This window comes from Mus caroli, chromosome 19 (assembly GCF_900094665.2).
Source record: "Mus caroli chromosome 19, CAROLI_EIJ_v1.1, whole genome shotgun sequence".
NCBI lineage: Eukaryota > Metazoa > Chordata > Mammalia > Rodentia > Muridae > Mus > Mus caroli.
In genome coordinates this window covers 9,734,583-9,758,210 of record NC_034588.1, presented here as the reverse complement: position 1 = coordinate 9,758,210, position 23,628 = coordinate 9,734,583, and the positions used below count along the sequence as shown (strand labels likewise).

General features: G+C 38.7%; 3 protein-coding genes across 3 annotated transcripts; all 3 read right to left on the bottom strand.

Annotated features, from left to right (window-relative positions):
* Positions 1-987: 987 nt before the first annotated feature.
* Positions 988-5,198, bottom strand: LOC110285869 (olfactory receptor 5AN1-like). Its single transcript, XM_021152329.1, has 2 exons — positions 5,081-5,198; positions 988-1,945 (listed from the first exon to the last, which is right to left on the bottom strand). Exon 2 carries the CDS (start codon positions 1,924-1,926, stop codon positions 988-990), a length of 939 nt encoding a protein of 312 aa, XP_021007988.1. The 5' UTR covers positions 1,927-1,945; positions 5,081-5,198.
* Positions 5,199-10,400: 5,202 nt separating this feature from the next.
* Positions 10,401-11,622, bottom strand: LOC110285628 (eukaryotic initiation factor 4A-I-like). Its single transcript, XM_021151915.1, is given in 3 exon segments — positions 10,401-11,510; positions 11,513-11,565; positions 11,568-11,622. Coding segments are annotated over 3 exon segments (1,218 nt in total).
* Positions 11,623-14,631: 3,009 nt separating this feature from the next.
* LOC110285889 (olfactory receptor 5AN1-like) lies at positions 14,632-15,696 on the bottom strand. Its single transcript, XM_021152354.1, has one exon. The coding sequence runs from the start codon at positions 15,633-15,635 to the stop codon at positions 14,697-14,699; it is 939 nt and encodes a 312-aa protein (XP_021008013.1). The 5' UTR covers positions 15,636-15,696; the 3' UTR covers positions 14,632-14,696.
* Positions 15,697-23,628: the final 7,932 nt, after the last annotated feature.

Genomic DNA, 23,628 nt, shown 5'->3' with positions numbered 1-23,628 from the left:
TAAAAATGACATAATACTAAAACAAAATACTGAACATGCATAGACAATAATAAAGAACATGCCAGTCCATCATATGCTGTTAGTCTCGGATTAAAATAAATTCACACAAGTCTTCTCAGACAAAACTTAATCAGGGGCCTGAAATATCAAAATATATATTTTTGGAATGTTCTGATTGGCTCTATCAATCTAGGGTAAACTTTCTGGTTGTAATGTAGAAAAGGAAGAGACATCAGGTCCCACTATCTCATATATTACTATTGGCTCATAAGATATTGCTAAAGGTCATGACCGGAAAAAATCAAACTATCAGAAGACGAAGGAAATGACACTGAAGAAACCACACCTTCCTTATGATTTTTTCTTCATGATTCAAGCTTTCACTTTTGTGTTTGACCTAAATATTAAATGACTAGGTAGTGTTGTTTGGGTGTTTGTTTGCTTTTACATACTCAAGTTATTTCTGATTAGTCTTCCTAAAAGGCACAAGAAAGCTAATGTGTGGCTTTGTTTCTTTCAAACAAAAACGTTCCGTATGGTCATCCTCATCTGCTCAGGATCACAGAGTAATCAATGGTGATGGCTTAGGCCTTAGGATACTACATCTTGATACTGATGACACAGAATTAGTAGAATCTGAGGTCAGGGATTTGATCAGGAATCTTCTCTAAAGGCATTCCTTGTAATTTAACAAGTGTCAGGCTTCCACAAGTTTCTCAACTTGATATTTTTAAAATACCTGTAGATAGAATAATTAATGAAGAAGTAGCCCATCTGCAACATGGAAATTATGATGCTACTGGTTCTAAAGATGATGCATTTCAAACACACCAAAGCAATTGTTGGCTTATATTGAAATATTGTCTATTTCAAAACCATTTTTATCTGAAGTGCCATGGACTTTGTAGTATTCCAGCCATGTGTACATGATTGCAGGTAACAGAAATTCTCACATGGTGTTGTAGTGAAATCTCCTCATCTCTTACCTTAGCTGCAGATTACCTTTTTCTGCAACCTATTCATGGCATCTTTGATTTCCTTGTTTCTCAGACTATATATCAAAGGGTTCAACATGGGAATCACCACACTATAGAAGACAGATGCAAATCTGTCAAAGCTGGAGGAGCCACCAGAGCTGGAACTCAAATAGACAAAGATACCAGAACTATAGAAGAGAGAAACAGCTGTCAGGTGAGAAGCACAGGTGTTGAAGGCCTTGGACCTACCATTCGCTGAAGTGATCTTCATGATGGATGAGGCGATATACCCATAGGACACCATGATGGCTAAGGCGTTTATAAGCCCAAAAAACATTGTTAATATGACAAGTAGGACATGTGCAAAGAAAGTGTCATTGCAGGATAGATTTAACAGCTGGGGCATGTCACAGAAGAAATGTCTGATGACATTAGATCCACAGAAGTGGAGCTGCAGCAAGACACATATCTGAGATAAAGAACTTACAAGTCCTGCTGTATAGCTTCCTATCACCATCCGAGCACAGAGGCTAGGTGACATGATTGATGAGTAGAGAAGAGGGTTACAAATGGCAGCATACCTGTCATAGGCCATGGCTGTCATGAGGCAAGATTCACTCAGTCCCATAGTGGAAAAGATAAAGTATTGAACTATGCAGCCCACAAAGCTGATAGTTTGCTTTTCCTGGAAGAGGTTGGAAAGCATCTTTGGGACTGTAGAAGAGATATAGCAGAAGTCTATAAAGGACAGATTACTGAGGAAGAAGTACATAGGTGTATGGAGGTAGGAGTCCATCCTTATTAAAACAACAAGGGACAGGTTCCAGGTCAGTGCTGTAATATACAGGATGAGGAACATAACAAAAAGCAGTGCTGTGATTTGGGGGAAATCGGAGAATCCCAGGAGGATAAACTGAGTGATCTTGGTAATATTTCTTTCCCCAATCATTACCTCTGTGCTTGTCCAGCTAAAATAAAAAAAAAAACAAATAAGACAATACATTGCTGACTCAAGTGACATTAGAGCATTGCATTAAAGAAATACATTTAAACTTTAATGACTACTTCCTGAATACAATGCCTAAGAAATAATGTGATCACACACAAGAACATGTACAAACACAAATAAGTGTGTGTGCGTACGCACACACACACACACACACATGCAATAACTTGGATTATACTATTGTGCTTTGTAATTCTGACACAGTGTTTTGTAGCAGAAGTGTATGTTCTTAGTGAAGACAAACATTCTTTCTATGAAAGTGTCATATACAGAACCCCAAAATAAATTTTACAATTTCTTCTCCTGACATTGTTTTAACACACAACATCCCCAATGGCCTGGATGAAAGTGTCAAGATTTGTAATTCAGACATATTTTGAGGGTGCAAATGATGAGTCTCAGAATACATTGACATTTGGCAGGAAAGCACGTGTATTGTTAATATTGATAATCTTTATTCTCACGACAGACACACATCAAAAGAATAAATGGGCATTTCAAAAACAGATGTGCTGATAAGACTTTTCAAATGACAGGGTTAGTCATTTAAATTACTGTGGAATGAGTATACCTCCACCAATAGAATCTGAGATCTAACTCACTGTATGTCAATTATTATATTAATATACTCGGGATAAAGCATAACTTCCAAAGAGAAATTATGAAGTAAAAACATTAAAATAAATGGAAAACCTGGTTGAGACGAAAATAATAAAATGTAATTAAATGTATGTTAATAGTCACAAAATATATGAAGACAGTACAACAATACTTTTTTTGTGAACTATATTTTCTAAATCAGCAAGGGACAGGCACCACAGCACTGATGAGTGCTTTCCTAATCTTGTATAAGTTTGCTTGTATAATTACTTTCACATTTGTAGTCAATGTCTCTCTATACTTGGCTCTTTCTCTATTTTTTCTATTTCACACACATTCAGAGATTAACAGTCATACATGTGCACACACACAATCATATGAATATAAATATACAATCATACACGTTATGTGAAGCATTTCCAAAATTCCTCTTGAACTGCTCAAGAGACTGAAGGACATAAAAGGCTTAACATGGCAAAGCTCTAATAATGTTAGCAATTATTCTTGAAGTTATCACCTCCCTCTGTAAAACACAGTTGCTAGAAGAACAAAGATGAGATAACACGGACCCTTTCACAATCTAGGTCCTACAAATATTGTCTGTAGGCTTCAATAACGGTACTAAGAAATAGTTATTAGAATATCGATTTCTGTCTTATATCATTTTTCTAACTGCCACTCAGTGTTGCTGCATTTTTTTTTCCTCCACAAAGTGCCATCTAGAAAACAGAACTGAGAATGAGAGACTGAGGGAGGCTTTCTTCTTCGTGTTAAGTGCTCTGTTTCCTCACATGTGCATCCATCCACAAGAATATGCTAAATGTCTTACTAACTGATCCTGTTTAACTTCGCACTTGCAACTGAAAATCTTAATTTTGCTGAATTTTTCACTATGGTTTTATGAACTTTGGATATCTTTCTGTATGTTGTACACTGAACAATGCTGTTCCTCAGGTCATCCAAGATGAGTTAACTTTAATGGAAACATTTTGAAATTATAAACTCTCCTGGGTAACATTTTTAACATCAATTTACTTGATCAGTTTAATAAAAATAAGTGAAACACCCAAGATGGTTGAAATTTATCAACCATGGTTACTATCTCACAGAATTCTGGTGATATGGGCAAGCACATGTAGGAATATTCTATGTTGCCCACTATTTGCAAGAAAGACTGAAAAGTTATGAAATACTATTCTTAATCTGAGTATTTTTACAGGGTAATTTATTGAAATGTTAGAGAGGGGGAGAACATACTCCCTCTTATTATTAGTGTTCTTCATGTTGAGCATCTCCCAAAAGAGTTTAAAGTAGAAAAGCTGTTAAAGGTTTGACTGACTAGGTATAGCTTATCAATGCTGATTTAATAAGAACATTCCAAGTTCAGTGAGATATGTTGGGAATAATAAGTTAAAGGCAGATTGCTGAGTAAGTAAAATGTGAGTAAGAGAAACTTAAAGGGCACTTAGACCCACACTACCTGTGTCTAGAGTGGACACTTAGACCAGCACTACCTGTGTCTGGAATGAGCACTTAGACCAGCACTACCTGTGACTGAGTGGATACTTAGACTAACACTACCTATGCTTGAGTGGACACTTAGACCAGCACTACCTGTGTCTGGAATGAGCACTTAGACCAGCACTACCTGTGACTGAGCAGACACTTAGACTAACACTACCTATGCCTGAGTGGACACTTAGACCAGCACTACCTCTGCCTGAGTAGGCACCTAGACTAGTACTACCTGTGCCTGGTCTGGACACTTAAACCAAAACTACCTATGACTACAGGGGGTATGTCTCATATCTGTACTGTTAAAGCTGCTGTCTCTGGGGCCACCAAAGGTGACAGTGGAGAGGTATTTGAAGATGGTGAACAGTCTAGTATAACTGTGCATGAGTACTCTTTCATATCGTAAGACTTGGTTTGTCTCTTATAACTGAAAGTCATGAACCAAAGCTGTGCATCTGAATAGAATATAATTCCTATTATTTCAGAGACATAGCCCTGTGGGCAAAGGTGCAATAAAGTGTTCCAGGGAAGGGAATAGCTGAGATACATGGACAAGCAGGCTTTTATCTTAGGAAATCTGAAAGTCAGCCAACTCTTACTGCTGATCCAGATCTCAACTTCTGGCCTTTAACATCACCTAGGCTTTACAGATACTCTTGTTTAGCTGCCGCTGATTTGATTCTTTCCATTTTAATACATAGGAGATAGAAAGTAACAGAATCCAAGGTACACACTTAAGAATTCAACAAGAACCTCTCTGAAATTTTAAACATAGGATATATGCTTTCTCTGAACATCAGATCATTTGGGTAAGTGCAAAGAGAAACTGAGGGGGAAATATGCAGGATATGGAAGTTAGGAGAGAGGCTAGGAGAAAAATAGGGAAGGCTACCCCCCATAAATCTAACTAAACTATGAGTCCTCCTGTAAAAATGAAAGACCTTGAGATAGTTGATTCTAACTACAAGGCTTACCCTCTGACCTTCATCCAAACACTGCAGAAGACAAAGTTCGTGCCAATTGTTGAAACTGCCAATATTTCAAGTAATTTTCCAGGAGGGGCACTAGTATATTCCTAATGGATGCTTTTGGCCATTAACCTGACTGTCTGCTCACACCAAGTGAAACAGCAACACTGGGGAATCCTCTAAATATGCCGTTCAGAGCCAAAGTGGAAAGGAAAGCCAATTAGAGAAAATATACGACAGACACTTGTTTCTGGCATCATGGTTGTCATGGAGATTTTTCTAATAATTAAAGGCCCAGTTTGCCATGTGCATCAATGCCTAACTTCCCCTGTGATCCTATTATGACACCAGATCATAACATGCCTGACCTTGGAGACACTGGTCTGCAAAGGACATAGGTGTCTGCTAGTCCCCAAATCGCAATTTCTAGGTCATAAACTTGAAATCAGAAATGTTAAAGGATTTTCACAATATTAAATGACCCACTGGTAATATCACATGACATCAATAAATGTATATGCATACAACATAGCAATCACTTTATTTTATATAAATATGCGTACACAGTTTCTCAAATATCTATTGTGAATAAATAATACAGCAGCTCTAACAGAATGACAGTGTATAGTATCCATAAGTGAATAAGACAGGGCACCAAGTTATCCACCAGTTTATGATTAAAAAAACCCTGACATTCAGGAAAAGAATTACTTATCCTGATCATAACCTTGGGTGTGAGTATCATAAAATAAAATTTGGGTTGAGACTGCCAAGATTCTTCAGTCTGTGAACGTACTTTTTTTTATTAGGTATTTTCTTCATTTACATTTCCAATGCTATCCCAAAAGTCCCCCATACCTCCTCTACTCCCCTACCCACCCACTCCCACTTCTTGCCCTTGTGTTCCCCCGTACTGAGGCATATAAAGTTTGCAAGTCCAATGGGCCTCTCTTTCCAGTGATGGCCAACTAGGCCATCTTTTGATACATATGCAGCTAGAGTCAAGAGCTCTGGGGTACTGGTTAGTTCATATTGTTGTTCCACCTATAGGGTTGCAGACCCCTTTAGCTCCTTGGGTACTTCCTCTAGCTCCTCCATTGGGGGCCCTGTGATCCATTCAATAGCTGACTGTGAGCATCCACTTCTGTGTTTGCTAGGCCCTGGCATAGCCTCACAAGAGACAGCCATATCTGGGTCCTTTCAGCAAAATCTTGCTAGTGTATGCAATGGTGTTAGCGTTTAGAAGCTGATTATGGGATGGATCCCCGGATATGGCAGTCTCTAGATGGTCCATCCTTTCATCTCAGCTCCAAACTTTGTCTCTGTAACTCATTCCATGGGTGTTTTGTTCCCAATTCTAAAAAGGGGCAAAGTTTCCACACTTTAGTCTTTGTTCTTCTTGAGTTTCATGTGTTTTGCAAATTGTATCTTGTATCTTGGGTATTCTAAGTTTCTGAGCTAATATCTACTTATCGGTGAGTACATATCATGTGAGTTCTTTTGTGATTGGGTTACCTCACTCAGGATGATGCCCTCCAGGTCCATCCATTTGCCTAGGAATATGGCCTTATCTTCTGGGCCCACGTGGATGGGAAGAGTTGACTCCCAAAGATAGCACTCAGTCCTACACACACACACACACACACACACACAAATAAATACAAATTTTTAAAAGTTGGGTGGTGGAATATTCTGGTTGTATACATTATTTCAAGCCACAGTATTTCCATCTATTAAATGACAATAACAGTAATACCTAAGACATTTCAGTACTCTGAGGATATTATAAAAACTTTAAATTTCATACTATTATTAAACCTCTCTTTATTAATGGAGTGTACACATGTTATTTAGAAGTCTAACATTTCCTATAAGTCAAATCCGTCAGAAAATTTCTTTCATTAAGTAGATTTTACAGGCCAGAGGCAATGAATGATTACAGCAAAATAATAACTTCCAGACACAGCACAACAATTGCATACAGGAACTCACAGGAAACTATGACTTTAGGCCCAAAACCTCTACCCAATCATGCCAGACAACCTATATTATGCACTGGAAGGCAATAAGAGTTCCTGATGTGGAAATTTATGGTTTTGTTGGAGACTCAGTTGTGAAATATGATGTTTTTCTGGAAAATGTCTTGTGAGAGGATTTTTTGCTGAAGCAGACACACAGACACATGATGTTTTTCTGGAAGCTGCCTGGGAAAAGGGCATGTGATGTTTTGCTAGAGTGGACACTTGAGAGAACACATGATGTTTGGAAAGGGTATAAACAACCCCACAGACAACGGTCAACTCAGTGTGGTATTGGTTCACCCTGCCACTCTTTGCTGGTTTTCACTGGGCTTGACTGGTGTTGATATTCACTGATGATGCTGTGTGGTATTGATTTGATTTGCCACTCTTTGATTGTCATCCTTTGTCATTACCTCATAGAAATAAACACACCAAAGAACTCATGGTGGTATTCTGGTGGCTTCTTGACATTTCCACATACTCAGGCTGATTGGCAGAGCCTGATTCATAAATTATGTTTGGAGTTGATGGAGCTACTGCTGCTGATTCATGTGAACTCAACTGCTGTTATCCTGACAACACAGATTGGATTTGCCTCAAAGAACTATTTCTAAACTGGTCCACATCCTCCTTTGCCATATTAATCTTTCCTTTCCATTACCTCTACTGTGTGGTAGGCTAGAAGGGATGTTGAAGTATTTAAGTACCCTTATATTTTGAAAATTATGTTTACAAGTTCCCACCTCTAGATGAAGACCTAATGGCAACTGATTCTCCCTAGAAAAGGAGAATTATTGAATTCTCACGTATGAAGCTACCCATGCTCTAATAGATGGCTCGACCCCTACCCCAATACTGGTATCACAAAGTGGTCTCAGCACGTTTTAAAAGGAATACATGAAATTTAGGGTTACAGTGGTGGAGGAGGTAAGGGAGGAATTGGAGGGGAAGGAATAAAGAGTGATCTTTATCAAAATACATTATATACATTATGAAATTCTCAAAAAATAGACTTAAGTACGTGAGAACCATAGGGAGCAATGAACCTCACTCAGGTAGCATCACACACCCCATAGATCCCAGACACCCAAGGAACTCATGATGCCTTAGGCATCTCCCATAAGTTTCTGAGGATTTGCCCCAAGATCCTGCTAATTCTATGAAGAGTTTATTATTATGTGCAAGGACCACTTTTGATACCCCAAATTTAACACCAATACTTTTTGGGTTTTTATTTAGCACATCAAAATATAATAAGGAAACAAAAATCAAACACATTAACGTAGGATAAGCTAAACCAACAGAAAGAAAACAGGCCAAGATGAGATATAAGAATTGGAAGCCCACTCATTCACAGACTTATAAAAACATTAAGCTAGAAGCTATAATTTATATTCTGAGGAACTGGTACAAAGACCCATTGTTACTGCTTCAGTCTCTGTGAGTTCAAATGAGCTTTGTTCTCCTGCTGCCCTGCATATTCTCTATTTCTTATCCTTTCTGCCTCCACTTCTGTGGTGTCCACTGAGTTCTGATGAGAGGGACTCCGTGGAGACATCCCATTTAGGGCTAAATATTCCAATTAGAGTAATTTACCAAAGCATGAAAAACTCTTCACCAGCAGTGTGACAATGATTCCCCTCTCCAGCATATTTGACTAACAAGCAACTGCTTTCCTGGGGAGTTCCAGCTACTAGTCAACCATGCACATCCTATATATGCCATGAAAAAAATAAACAAACAAAAGCAAAAGCAACCACATATACTATTACATGAAACTGTGGGGAAACACTTGTGACTATCATCTCAGGTAAGGGCCTTATGATTTCCTGTTTCAAGAAGGGAGTTTGCTTGAATGGGTTTGTTTGTGCCTTTCTTTCTTTGTTTCCATCATAGTCTCACACTGTAGCCCAAGTTGGTCTGAAGCCCATGGAAACCCCGGCCTTATTAATGCTGCAGCTAGAGGTGCAAATTACTATTCTTGGATCTGGAGATGATAGCAATGTTCTATCCTTTTCATTTCCGTGGGCACAGTTAACACTGTGCTATTATAAATATTTCATTGTAAGGAAATCAATCCTGTTTCATGATGGTGAAGGTCATGTGTACCTAGAGAAAACAGTTCCACTGCAATACTCAGAAATACCAGCTTAAAGTTATAATTATTATACTACCACCATTACATCATTCACTTAAAGCCTCACAATACTAGAATTCAAGATAGTGAACATGCATAGACAATAAGGAAGAATATTTCAGTCTGTTATGTTACAATAAGTTCACATAAGCCTTACTAAGGTCAAATTTGAGCAGATTCCAGAAATATCAAATTATATTTTATGGTGTGTTCTGATTGGCTGTAACAACCCAGGACAAACTTTCTGGTCTTGATGTAGACAAGAGAGATCAAGTCTCATTATCTCATATACTGCTATTGAACCATAAGATAAGAAACCACACCATCAGAAGACTAAGGAAATGGCAGTGAAGAAACCATGCCTTGCTCACCAGTTTTCTTTACAATTCAAGCTTCCACTTTTGTGTTTAGCTTAAAACTTATTAAAAAATTTACTTTGACAAAATCAAGCTGTTTCTGATTAGCCATCCTAAAAGGGACAAGAAAGCCAATATGTGACTTTCTTCCTTCTTTCCTCTCTTTTTTCCTCTCTTTCTTTCTTTCTTTCTTTCTTTCTTTCTTTCTTTCTTTCTTTCTTTCTTTCTTTCTTTCTTTCTTTCTTTCTTTCTTCCTCTCTTTCTTTCTTTCTTTCTTTTTGGCAGTTCCCAAGTAATTTTATTCAGAATTTTGTGTTTGTTTCCTGAATCAATAAATACTATACAAAACAATGTAAAAATGGCTAACATTTTCTCTCCCCTGCCCCCCTCACTGGGGGACAATTCCCTGGACAACCTCACTCAGCGGTTCTCCCTGTAGATTTGGAAATGAGGTCAGCCATGTTTTTTAGCCCCTTGACTCACTTTTGGAGATTTGGCTGGGGTAGGAAAGCCTTTAGGAACGAGGTTACTAGGTTAGGGAAATGCATTAGTGTTTGGGGTGAAGGAGACGGCGCCTGGGTCAGAGCCTACCCCAAAGAAAAGGGTGTCTAAAATGTACATGATTCCTTATTTTTGCCTCAAAAAGTGACATTTATTCAAAGAGAGAGAAAAAAACTGAAACAAAACAAAAAACAACAAACAAACAAACAAACAAAAACAAGATATCCATCCCCTGGCTCCTCCCCTCCCCCCTCCAGCTGTTCCTTAGCCCCATCCCAGGACTGAACCCTGGGCTAGGGCCAGGTTGCAGGACAGCTCCTCAAATGAGGTCAGCAACGTTGAGGGGCATCTCTTCAATGGAGGTGTTGTAGAAAGTCTCAATGTCTCTAAGAGTCCTCTTGTCTTCTTCTGTCACCATGTTAATAGCCACACGCTTAAGGCCAAACCGACCACCTCGACCGATTCTGTGGCTATAGTTTTCCCTGTTGGTGGGAAGGTCGTAGTTGATGACTAAGGAGACCTGCTGCACATCAATGCCTCTGGCCAACAGGTCAGTGGTAATTAATACTCTGCTAGAGCCAGAGGGGAACTCCCTCATGATCACATCTCGTTCCTTTTGGTCCATATCTCCATGCATGGCAGAAACAGTGAAATCTCGGGCATGCATCTTCTCAGTGAGCCAGTCCACCTTCCTTCTGGTGTTGATAAAGATGACTGCCTGGGTGATGGTCAGCGTCTCATACAAGTCACACAGTGTGTCAAGCTTCCACTCCTCTCGTTCCACATTGATGTAGAATTGGCGGATACCCTCCAGGGTCAACTCTTCCTTCTTGACAAGAATCCGAATAGGGTCTCTCATAAATTTCTTGGTCACCTCAAGGACATCAGAAGGCATTGTAGCAGACAACAAAACTACCTGTGTGTTACTGTTGAGCTTTTGGAATATATCATAGATCTGATCCTTGAACCCACGGCTTAACATTTCATCTGCTTCATCCAGTACAAACATCTTGATGTATTTGGGGGACAGGTATCTCCGGTTAAGCATGTCAAACACCCGTCCAGGGGTGCCCACGATGATATGGGGAGCTGCTATTTGCAGCTTCTGCACCTCAGCATGGACGTTGGTGCCCCCAATGCAGGTATGACAAGAGGCACCCGTGTAGTTTCCTAATGCCATAACCACCTTTTGTATCTGCTGAGCCAATTCACGAGTGGGTGCCAGAACCAAAGCCTGAGTGGCCTTTAGATCTAATTCAATCTGCTGCAGAATTGATATGGCAAATGTAGCTGTTTTCCCAGTCCCAGACTGGGCTTGAGCAATCACATCATAACCCTTGATACAAGGAAGAATAGCTCGCTGCTGGATGGCAGAGGGCTTCTCAAAACCATAGGCATAAATACCACGGAGGAGGGACTCTGTCATCGATTCATGTCATCGAAGCTATCCACAATCTCGTTCCAGTTACTCTCAATGACGCCTTCGGCTCCATCCCGTTGGGGCCATTGTCTCTGGATCCAGAATCCTGACTCGCAGACATGATCCTTAGAATCTAGCGCTTTGTTTCTTTCAAACAGGAAGTTTCCTTGTGATCATTCTCACCTGCTCAGGATCACAGGATAATCAATGGTAATGGCCCCGGCTGTATTACACTACATCAAAATACTGATGACACAATGTTAGAAGACTTGGGGATGAGAATCAATCAGGAATCTTCTGCAGAAGCTTAGGCTAGTGATTTAACAGGTTCAGGCTTCCACAACTTTCCCAACTTGATTTTTCTCAAAGAATTCAAGAACAAACAAAAAAAACCCTCAATTTCATATGGAAAAACCAAAAACTCAGGATAGCAAAAACAATTCTTAACAATAAAAGAACTTCTCTGAGAATCATCACCCCTAAACTCAAGCTGTTCTACAGAGGAATAGTGATAAAAACTGTATGTTATTGGTACAGAGCCAGACTGGTCAATCAATTGAATAGCATTGAAGACACAGAAATAAGCCCACACACTTATGGACACTTGATCTTTGACAAAGAAGCCAAAAATATATAATGGAAAAAAGAAAGCATCTTTCAATAAATGGGGCTGGTCTAACTGGCTGTCTGTATGTAGAAGAATAAAAATAGACCCATATTTGTCACCTTGTACAAAGCTCAAGTCCAAGTGGATCAAGGACCTCAATATAAAACCAGATACACTGAATCTAATAGAAGAGAAAGTGGGAAAGAGCCTTGAACTCATTGGCACAGGGGGAAATTTCCTAAACAGAACTCCAGTGCCTCATGCTCTAAGATCAAGAATTGATAAATGGGACCTCCACTGCAATACTCTAAAATACCAGCTTAAAGTTTTAGTTTTTCTACTACTACCGTTATATCACTTACTTAAGACTACACAATACTAGGAGTCAAGATACTGAACATGCATAGACAATATGAAAGAACATTTCAGTCTCTCATGTGTTGGTATCTTAGCAATGTTTTTTTGTTTTTTGGTTTTTTTGTTTGTTTGTTTTTAGCCTTTACCACAGTTAGGTTTTTATTCACTCACTCATTTTTCAAATACAACAGAGTAAAGTTAAACAAAGTAAAACATCAAAGATGAGAGAAGCCAGCAGAAAGAAAAAAGTCCAAGAGAAAGCACAAGAATAAAAGTCCCACATGTTTACATACTCAGGAAATCCCTTAAAGCACTAAACTGGAATCCATAAATGCAGAGGACCTGGCTCAGCCTCTTGCAGTGCTATGAATAGTGCTACAGTTTTTCTGAGTTCGTATGAGTGTTGCTCATATTGATTTAGAGGACTTGTATTTTTGTTGTTGTTTTTGTTTTGCTTTGTTTTTGATGTCCTCTGACTCTTACACTCTCTCTGACTCTTCTTCCTTAGGGTTTCCTGAGCTCTGAGTGGAAGGATTTGATGGAGATATCCCATTTCCAGGCTGAGTGTTCTGAGCCCTCTCACTCTCTGTGTAATGTCTGGCTGTGCATCTCTATATTTGTTCCCATTTGTTGCAGGGAGAAACTTCTCTGATGATAGCTGAACAAGGCACTGATAGAGCAGAATAACAGTAGGATGTATTTTATCACTACATTTTTCCTTCTTTTTAAACAAGTATTATTTGGTTATACCCTAGGTCCTAGGACTATTAAGTCTCAGGTTATTAGTCTCCCAAGCAGTGTTGGGTGTGGATTCCATTTTGTGGAGTGGGTCTTAAGTCCTACCAGATATGGTTTGGATACTTTCACAAGCTTGGGCCACCACTTCCATGGCAAATCTTACAAGCAGGACAGCATTGTAGACCAAAGGGTTTGTGTCTGGTCTGGTGAATATTCCAAAGTATTATTTTAGGCTCCGTGCATATTTTTTAATTACTAGACACAGTGTTGGTCAATTTTTCTTGTTTAAAAATAATTTATTATGCAAAACAAAAACCCACATTTGCTTACAAATATAAGCTGCCAGCACTAAGAAGAAAGGCAGCAGTTACTTCTGAGATGCTTTATTAACAACTATAATTTTCAGAATTAAAGTCTTCTGAGAAAAATTATTTAAAACCATTCAAAATGTTCTGGGCATACTATAGATATGAGTCAGTGGTTTTAAAGTAGGATATGTCAGTTTTAAGGACCTGCACTATTTTAGAGTTCAAAAACCTCTCAAATTTTTAATTCAAACATAAAGAAGCTTGATATTGAATCTTAGTTGAATTCATTCTTCAGATTCCCATGGATTGGTATGCCCTTAACAATGTGTAATGTCCAGTGACTTTATTACAATAAGTTGACATAAGTCTTACTAAGGTCAAATTTGAGCAGATTTCAGAAATAGCTAAAATTTATTTCATGGAGTGTTCTGGATGACACTAACAACCCAGGACAAACTTTCTGGTCTTAATGTAGACAAGTAAGAGAGATCAGGTCTCACCATTTCATATACTGCTATTGACCCATAAGATAAGAAACCATACCACCAGAACACTAAGGAAATGGCAATGAAGAAACCATGCCTTGCTCACCAGTTTTCTTTACAATTCAAGCTTCCACTTTTGTGTTTGGCTTAAAATTGATAAAGCCATTTACTTTGACAAAATCAAGTTGTTTCTGATTAGTCATCCTAAAAGGCACAAGAAGGCCAATGTGTGGCTTTGTTTCTTTCAAACAGGAAGTTTCCTTGTGATCATTCTCACCTGCTCAGGATCACAGAATAATCAATGGCTTTATTACACTACATCAAAATACTAATGACAAAATGTTAGAAGACTTGGGGATGAGAATCAATCAGCAATCTTCTGTAGAGGCTTAGCCAAGTAATTTAACAGGTCCAGGCTTCCACAACTTTCCCAATTTGATTTTTCTCAAATATTTATAGATAGAATAACTAATGATGAGATGCCCACTTTGTAACATAGAATTATGACCCTGCTGTTCTTAAAACTAATGTGTTTCAATGACATTAAATCAAATGTTGGTTCATGTTGGCATACAGTCTGTTTAAAAAACATATTTATCTGAACTGCCATGAACTTTGTACCATTCCATCCATGTGCACGTGAGTGTGGATAGCAGTAAATCGGACATGGCATTTTGTTGAAATAATCTTATCTGCACCATTAGCTGCAAATTTTCTTTTTCTGCAACCTTTTCATGGCATCTTTGATTTCCTTGTTTCTCAGACTATATATCAAAGGGTTCAACATAGGAATCACAACAGTATAGAAGACAGATGCAAATCTGTCAAAACTAGAGGAGCCACCAGAGCTGGATCGCAAATAGACAAAGATGGCAGTACTATAGAAGAGAGAAACAGCTGTCAGGTGAGAAGCACAGGTGTTGAAGGCCTTGGACCTGCCTTTAGCTGAAGTGATCTTTAAGATGGACCGGACGATAAAACCATAGGACAGCATGGTGGCTAAGGCATTTGCTATTCCAAAACACATGGTTAATATAGCAAGAAGGACCTGTACAAAGAAAGCATCACTACAGGATAGATTTAATAGCTGAGATATGTCACAGAAGAAATGCCTAATGACATTAGGTCCACAGAAATAGAGCTGCATCAAGGCACATAGCTGAGATACAGAACCTGTGAGTCCTGCTGTGTAGCTTCCCATCACCATCTGAGCACATAGTGTGGGTGACATGACTGATGAGTACAGAAGAGGGTTACAAATGGCAGCATACCTGTCATAGGCCATGGCTGTCATGAGGCAAGATTCAGTCAGCCCCATAGTGGAAAGGATAAAGTATTGAACTATGCAGCCCACAAAGCTGATAGTTTGCTTTTCCTGGAAGAAGTTGGAAAGCATCTTGGGGGCTGTGGAAGTGATATAGCAGATGTCTATAATGGAGAGATTACTGAGGAAGAAATACATGGGTGTGTGAAGGTGGGAATCCAATCTTATTAAAGCAATAAGGGAAAAGTTCCAGGTTACAGCCAAAGTGTAGATCATTAAAAACATTACAAAAAGAGGTACTGTGATTCTGGGGAAATCTGAGAATCCCAGGAGGATGAACTGGGTGATCTTGGTAATATTTCTTTCCCCAATCATGTCTTCAGTGCTAATGCTCCTAAAATCAGAAGGAAATGAGAAAATGCAGTTGACTCCATTGACATTGGATTATTATTTTAATGATAGATAATGATGAACATTTTAAAATTTAATGACAACTTCTTAAAACAATACCTAAGAAATAAGTGATCACACAAACATATACAAACACAAATAAGTACACACACAAACCCAAACCCACACACACACTCACAAGTCTGCACCACACTGTCACATTTGTAATCCATATATTTGTGGAGCAGAATACTAAGATCCTAGTAAAGTTTAAATTAGTCTTCTTATGGAAGGGTCATATGAGGGACTTTAGAAAGAGACAGGTAGTGCCTTGATGCCAAAGGGTCTGTCTCTTTTGTGAGTAGGGTTCCTCTAATTAAGAGACACACAGAAGGATTTTAGTGATTTCACAATTTAGTTCTCATTCTCCTTGCTCTATATTAAATGATCCCAGTGGCTTCCACACAATGACTTGGAACACTTACTTAAAGAGAGGACAACAGAAGTCTTTGACTAGAAAGTTATTGAGCTGATAGAACTAGTGACAAATGCATAGACTCAGCCCACACTTGGGTACATGGTGACTGTCCATTAGATCATGATTGTTACTGTTAGTGACAGCTACATCTGGATAGAATGATGCCAGGTCTCCAATGTTCCCAAGATGTCTTCACCCTGCCCACAATGAGACACAATGGCTCCAGGCAGCTGTAGATTCAGAACCAGAATCCAGGCAGATCAAAATACCCAGGGACATTGAAACAACCTGGAAAAAAAAAACCCTATTCTTTGACCTCCTTGACCTCCTTGTACAGAGGGACTGTTGGAGAGAAACTTGAAGCAATCCCACTAAAATCATGGACAAGACAAGTCATACTACTCTCTCCCTATCTATTTAGTATACTACTTGAAATTCTACCCAGAGCAATAAGACAAATAAAGAAGATCAAGGGGAAACAAATTAGAAAAAAAGAAGTCAAAGTAGTGCTATTTCCAGTAACATGGTATTATGCATAAGCAACCCCAAAATTCTACCAAAGAACTTCTACAACTGATAAACAACCTCAGCAAAGTGGCTGGATATAAAATTAACTCAAAGAAACCAGTAGCCCTCATTTATACAAATGATAAACAGGATGAGAAAGAAATTAAGAAAAAATATCCTTTACAATAGCCATGAATAATATAAAATATTTTGGTGTAACTTTAACCAAACAAATGAAAGATCTATATAACATGAAGTTTCAAGTCCCTGAAGAAAGAAATTGAGGAAGATATCAGATATGGAAAGATCTCCCTTGCTCATTCATATAGAGAAATGTTCGTCTTTCTAAAAGCAATCTGCAGATTAAATGCAATACCCATTAAAATTCCAAAACAATTTTATATACCTTGAAAGAGCAATTATCAACTTTGTATGAAAAAACAAAACATTTAGAAAAACCAAAAAAATCCTGAATAATAAAAAAACTTTGGTCAGAAGCACCATCCCTGACCTCAAGCTGTACTATAAAATAATAGTGATAAAAACGTCATGATATTGGTACAGAAACTGATACATTGATCACTGGAATTGAATCAAAGACCCAGAAATAAACCCAAAATTGATCTTTGATAAAGAATCCAAAACCAATGGAAAAATGAAAGCATATTCAACAAATGGTGCTGGTCTAACTGGATATCTATATGTAGAAGAATGCAAATGATCTAAATTCATCATCTTGCACAAAACTCAATTCATGTGGATCAAGGTCCTCAACATAAAACATAATACACTAAATTCCATAGAAGAGAAAGTAGGAAATAGACTTGAACACATTGGTACAGGAGACAATTTCTTTAAAACAACAATGGCTCAAGCTCTAAGATCAACAACTGATAAATGTGACCTCAGGAAGCTGACAAGCTTCTGTAAGGCAAAGGTCACTGTCAATAGGACAAAACAGAAGCCTACAGAATGAGAAAGGCTCTTCACCAAACCTCTATCTGATAGAGGGCTAATATCCAAAACTTATAAAGACCTCAAGAAGTTAGACATGGACAACTCAAAGAGGCCAATTTAAATATAGAGTACTGAGCTAAACAAAGAATCCTCAACAGAGGAATCTATAATGACTGAGAAGCACTTAAAGAAATTTTCAAGATCGTTAGTCATCAGAGGAATGCAAATCAAAACAATTCTAAGGTTAAATCTTTTACGCACATCAGAATAGCTAAGAAAACTCAAGTGATACCACATGCTGTCAAGAATGTGGAGCAAGGGGAACACTCTTCCATTGTTGGTGAAAGTGCAAACTTGTACAACCACTTTGGAAATCAATTTGTCAGTTTCTCAGAAAACTTAGGATAGTTCTACCTCAGAACCCAGATATACAACTCCTGAGAATATACCCAAAAAAATGCTCCACCATCCCACAAAGTTATTTGCTCAACTATGTTTATAGTAATTTTATTCATAATAGCCTGGAACTGAAAACAATCTAGATGTTCCTTGACTGAGGAATGAATAAAGAATATATGGTACATCTACACAATGGGATAGCTATTAAAACAAATATATCATAAATTTTGCAAGCAAATGGAAGGAACTTGAGAATATCATCCAGAGTGAGGTAACCCAGGCCCAAAAGGACATTTTTGGCATGTACTCACAAGTGGATATTAGCCATAAAATACAGGATACCCATGCTATACTACACAGACTCAAAGAAGCCAAACCAGAAGAAAGGCATAAGTAAGGATACTTTAATCTCACTTACAAAAGGGAATAAAATAGTCATAAGATGCAGATGGAAGTAGGGAACTGGGTAGGAGAGGGAATAGGAAGTGGATTGGTTCAGGGTCAAGCGCAAGGAAGGATAGGAGAGATGGCCAGATGGCCACAAGAATGAATGGAAATCTGCACCCACTGAAGGGGTTGGGGAAGTGGGGAATATCTAGAGGCCATGACAGAGACTCATGGTAATGAAAACCCCCAAGAATCAATGGGGGTGACCTTATCTGTGACTCAGAACACTGGGGATATGGAACCTAAAAAGGCTACCTCCTATAGCCAGGAAGGAACCCCAATGGAGTAATAGAGACACCAACCCACCCATCAAACTTTTGACACAAAATGTATCCTGTCTATAAGAAATTCAGGGACAGGGGATAGAACAGAGACTGAGGGGATGGCCAACTAATAATCAGCCCAATCTGAGACCCATTCAATTGACAAGACCAATCCCTAACACTGTTAGGGTTTGGTTCATACTATGTTATGCTTGCAGAAAGGAGTCTAGCAAGGCTGTCCTTTGAGAGTATCCACACAACAGCTGACTCAAAAGAGATTCAGGGACCTATAGCCAAGACTTACATGGAACTCAGGCAGTCTAATGGAAGAGTTTGGGGAAGGATTGATGGATCTAAAGAGGATATGGATTCTACAGGAAGAGCAACAGAGTCAACTAACCTGAACCCCTGGGGGCTTCCAGAAACTGAACCACCAGAGTGAGCATGAACTGGACCTAGGCCCCTTGCACGTGTGTATCAGATGTGGAGCTTGATTTTCATGCAGTTCTCCGAACAACTGGAGTGGGAGCTGACAATGAGTGTGTTGTCTGCCTGTGGATCTTGTTCCCCTAATTGAGCTGTTTTGCCTGGCCTCTGTGAGAGAGGATGTACCTATGTGCCTAGTCCTGAAATGATGGGTTTACAAGAGGTTGTTGATACACAGGGGTGCTCCACTTTCTCAGAGAAGAAGAGGGGGGAAATTGGGAAGAAGCAGCAAGAGGGGGATTGAGAGGAGGGGGAGTGACATTGGGATGTAAAGTACATTTGTTATTTAGTTTTTAAAAATATAAAAATAAAAATAAATAAGTGGTTGAAATGGCAATGTAGCTTACCTTTGAGCTGCTGCTACCAATATGAGGCCAAGATATAAAACATTTCAACGAGAGAGAGAGAGAGAAAGAGAGAGGGGGGGGGAGGGAGGGAGGGAGGGAGGGAAGGAAGGAAGGAAGGAAGGAAGGAAGGAAGGAAGGAAGGAAGGAAGGAAGGAAAGAAGGAAGGAAGGGAGAAGTGTTAATAGTCACGAACTATACACAGTACAATACCTTCTGTGTGATACTATATAGTCCTTGTTTTTTTTAGGGGCCACAATGTGCCATCTCACTTGAAGTAACATTTCCTTTCCATTATTTATTTCCAGCAGTCTAGTAAAAAAAATATTAGATATTTTCTTTATTTACATTTCAAATGCTATCCCCTTTCCAAGTTTCCTCTCCAGAAATCCCCTATACCCTCACCCCTTCCCAGGCTCCCCAAACCACCCACTCACTCCTGCTTCCTAGCCCTGGAATTCCCCGATAGCACAGTATCTTCGCAAGACCAAGGGCATCTCCTCCCATTGATGGTCGACTAGGCCATCCTCTGCTAAATATGCAGCTAGAGACATAAGCTCTGGGGGTACTGGTTAGTTCATATTGTTGTTCCTCCTATAGGGTTGCAGACCCCTTCAGCTACTTGGGTACTTTCTCTAGCTCCTTTGTAGGGGACCTGACCTTGATATAGCTGTCTCCTGAGAGGCTATGCCAGTGCCTGGCAAATACAGAAGTGGATTCTCACAGCCATCTATTGGATGGAACACAGGGTCCCCTATGAAGGAGCTAGAGAAAGTACCCAAGAAGATACTATATTTTCTATATCAACAAGGAATGAGCATCCATAGCTCTTAGGAGTATAAGAAATGCTTTCCTAATCTTGTATAAGTTTGCCTTCAGTAATTACTCTCAGGAATGTGCTCTGTATATCTCTCCTTATGTGTGTATCTCTATTTCACACTCATAGATATACACAGAGGCATACACATGCACACACACACACAAATGTACACACAAATGAACACACTGTGTGAATCATTTCCAAAGAAATGAAGTTATTAAAACCAAATAAAAGACAAACTTTAAAAAGAACGGGTGCTGTGACTTTTATTTTCATTTTTATACTTACCTGAGTTTTCACAATATTGTATAACAACTATATTTCAATAATAATTTACTGTATATACTATAACAACACAGATAGGGAGAAAGGAATCTGACATTCACTTGTTGGTTGTGCATCCCCTCATCATGCTAACTTGTCTCAGCCTCAGTAGTCTCATGTATAAATGGAGATGATGAAATTGCCCATCCTACAGAACTGCTCAAGAGACCAAATGATATAAAGGTAATAACACAGCAGAGCTCCATTAATGTTAGCAATTATTCTGGCTGTCACCACCTCCCTCTGTAAAATGAAGTTATTGTACAACAAAAATGAGATATCAAGGGTCCTTTGACAAACTAGGTCCTACAAACATTGTCTGAACTAGGTTTTAATAACAGCATTCAGAAATAGTTATGAGAATATCGATTTCTGTATCATATCATTTTTCTAACTCCCATTATACTGCAGAAAGGCGTTGCTGCATTTGTTTTCCTCTACCAAGTGACATCTAGAAGACAGCGCTGAGGATGAGGGACTGGGCGAAGGCTTTCTCCTGAGTGTTAAGTGTTGTGTTCACTCACATCAACTGGTCCTGTACAACTTTGCACTTAAAACTCAAAATCTTAGTTTTGCTAAATTTCCCTTATGGCTTTATGAACTTACGCGCTGTTTATTCTTTAAGTAAACAATGTTATTTCTCAGTTCATCCAAGCTGAGTTAAGATGAAGGAAACATTTTGAAATTATGAACTCACATGGGTAACATTCTTGAACAACACTTAATTGATAAGTTGAATAAAAATGAGTGAAACTCCCAAGATGGTTGAAATTTACGTCAATATCTCACAACATTCTGGTGGGATGGGCAGGCACATTTAGGCATATTCTATGTAGTCCACTATTACCAAGAAAGAATGAAAACTTGTGAACTGCTATTATTAGTCTTAGTATTTTTTCCACATTAATTTATTTAAATGTTGGAACAGAGGAAATACAAAAACATACTCACTCTTTTTGTTAATATTCTGTGTGTCTTCAGTATCTCCCAAGACAGTTTAAAGTAGAAGAAATATTTAACACTTAGCTTAGTAGATAGAGCTTATCAATTCTAATATAATAAAAATGTGGTCAGTTTAATGAACTCTGCTGGGAATAATAAGTTAAATGCAGGTTGCTGAGTAAGGAAAATGTGAGTAAGAGAAACCCAAAGGACACCTAGACCAGCACTACCTGTCACTAGAGTGGGCATATTTCACATCTATACTGTTAAAGCTATTATCTTGGGTCCACCAAAAGTGACAGTGGAGAGGTATTTGAACATGGTGAACAGTCTAGTGGAACTATGTACTCTGTCATATCATAAGACTTAGTTTGTCACTTAAACTGAAAATCATGAACCAAAGCTGTGCATCTAAAGAGAATATAATTCCTGCTATTTCAGAGACATAGCCCAGGTGAGAAAAAGGCTATGGAAAGAGTCCCAGAGAAAATGAAAAGTTGAAATTTGTGGACAAGCAGGCTTTGATCTTAGGAAATCTGAAACTCAGTCAACTCTTATTGTTGATCCAGATCTCAACTTCTGGCTTTTCACATCACCTAGGCTTTAAAGATAGTCTTGTTTAGCCCCTGCTGATTTGATTCTCCCTGTTTTAATACATGGAAGACAGAAAGTAACAGAATCCAAGGTACATACTTAAGAAGTTAACAAGAACCTTGACACTGACCTGAAATTTTAAACATAGGATATATTTTTTTTTCTCTGAATAACCGATTATTTGGGTAAGTACACAGAGAAACTGAGGGAAAATATGCAGGATATGGAAATTAGGAGAGGAGCTGGGAGAAAAATGGAGGAAGTTACTCCCCATAAGTCTTACTAGTCCTCCTGTAAAAATGAAGGACCTTGAGATAGCTGATTCTAACTGCAAGGCTTACCTCTGACCTTCATCCAGACACTGCAGGAAGACAGAGTTTGTGCCAAATGTTGAAACTGCCAATATTTCAAGTAATTTTCCAAGAGGGACACTAGTATATTCCTAATGGATGCTTTTGGCCATTAACCTGGCTGTCTGCTCACAGCAAGTGAGAAAACAACACTGGGGAATCCCCTGAACATGCTGTTGAGAGCAAAAGTGAAAAGGAAAGGCCAATTAGAGAAAATATACGACAGACACTTGTTCTCTGGCATCATGGTTGTCGTGGGGATTTTTCTAATAATTAAAGGCCTAGTTTGCCATGTGCATCAATTCTTAACTTCCCCTGTGATCCTATTATGACACCAGATCATAGCATGCCTGGCTTTGAAGGCACTGGTCTGCAAAGGACATAGGGGTCTGTTAGTCCCCCAAACTCAATTTCTAGGAGATAAACTTGAAATCGGAGTTGTTATGGGGTTTCTCCAACATAGAATGACAAGCTGATAATATAACCTGCCATGTTTAGTATCCATAACTGAAGAAATCAAGGCAGCAAGTTTTCCATCAAGTTATGATAAGAACTGAAATTCAGGAAAAGAGTGGCTTATCCTGATCACAAGCTTGGGTATTGGTATTGCAAAATAAAATAACTGTTGAGGACTGGCAAGATTCTTTATTCAGTGACAGGTACTTGTATCAAGCTTATAGCATTAGCTTCTGGGCCCACATGGTGTGCAGAGAGAGCTGAAACCCAAAGTCAGCCCCTTCTCCAACATAGAAACATACACACACACACATACACACACAAAGATAAATGCAAATTTTACAAGTTTTTGGTGGTGGAATTTTTGCTTTGCTACTTACTTGTATGCATTTCCTCAAACACAGTATTTTCATCTATTCAATGGCAATAATAGTAGTATATAAGTCATAAAGTTTCTCTGAAAAGAAGTAAGAAAAAGATAATAAAAACTTTAAAGTAAAAAATCTTTAAAGTAGCAAAAACTCTTCTCAAGGATAAAAGAACCTCTGGTGGAATCACCATGCCGGACCTAAAGCTCTACTACAGAGCAATTGTGATAAAAACTGCATGGT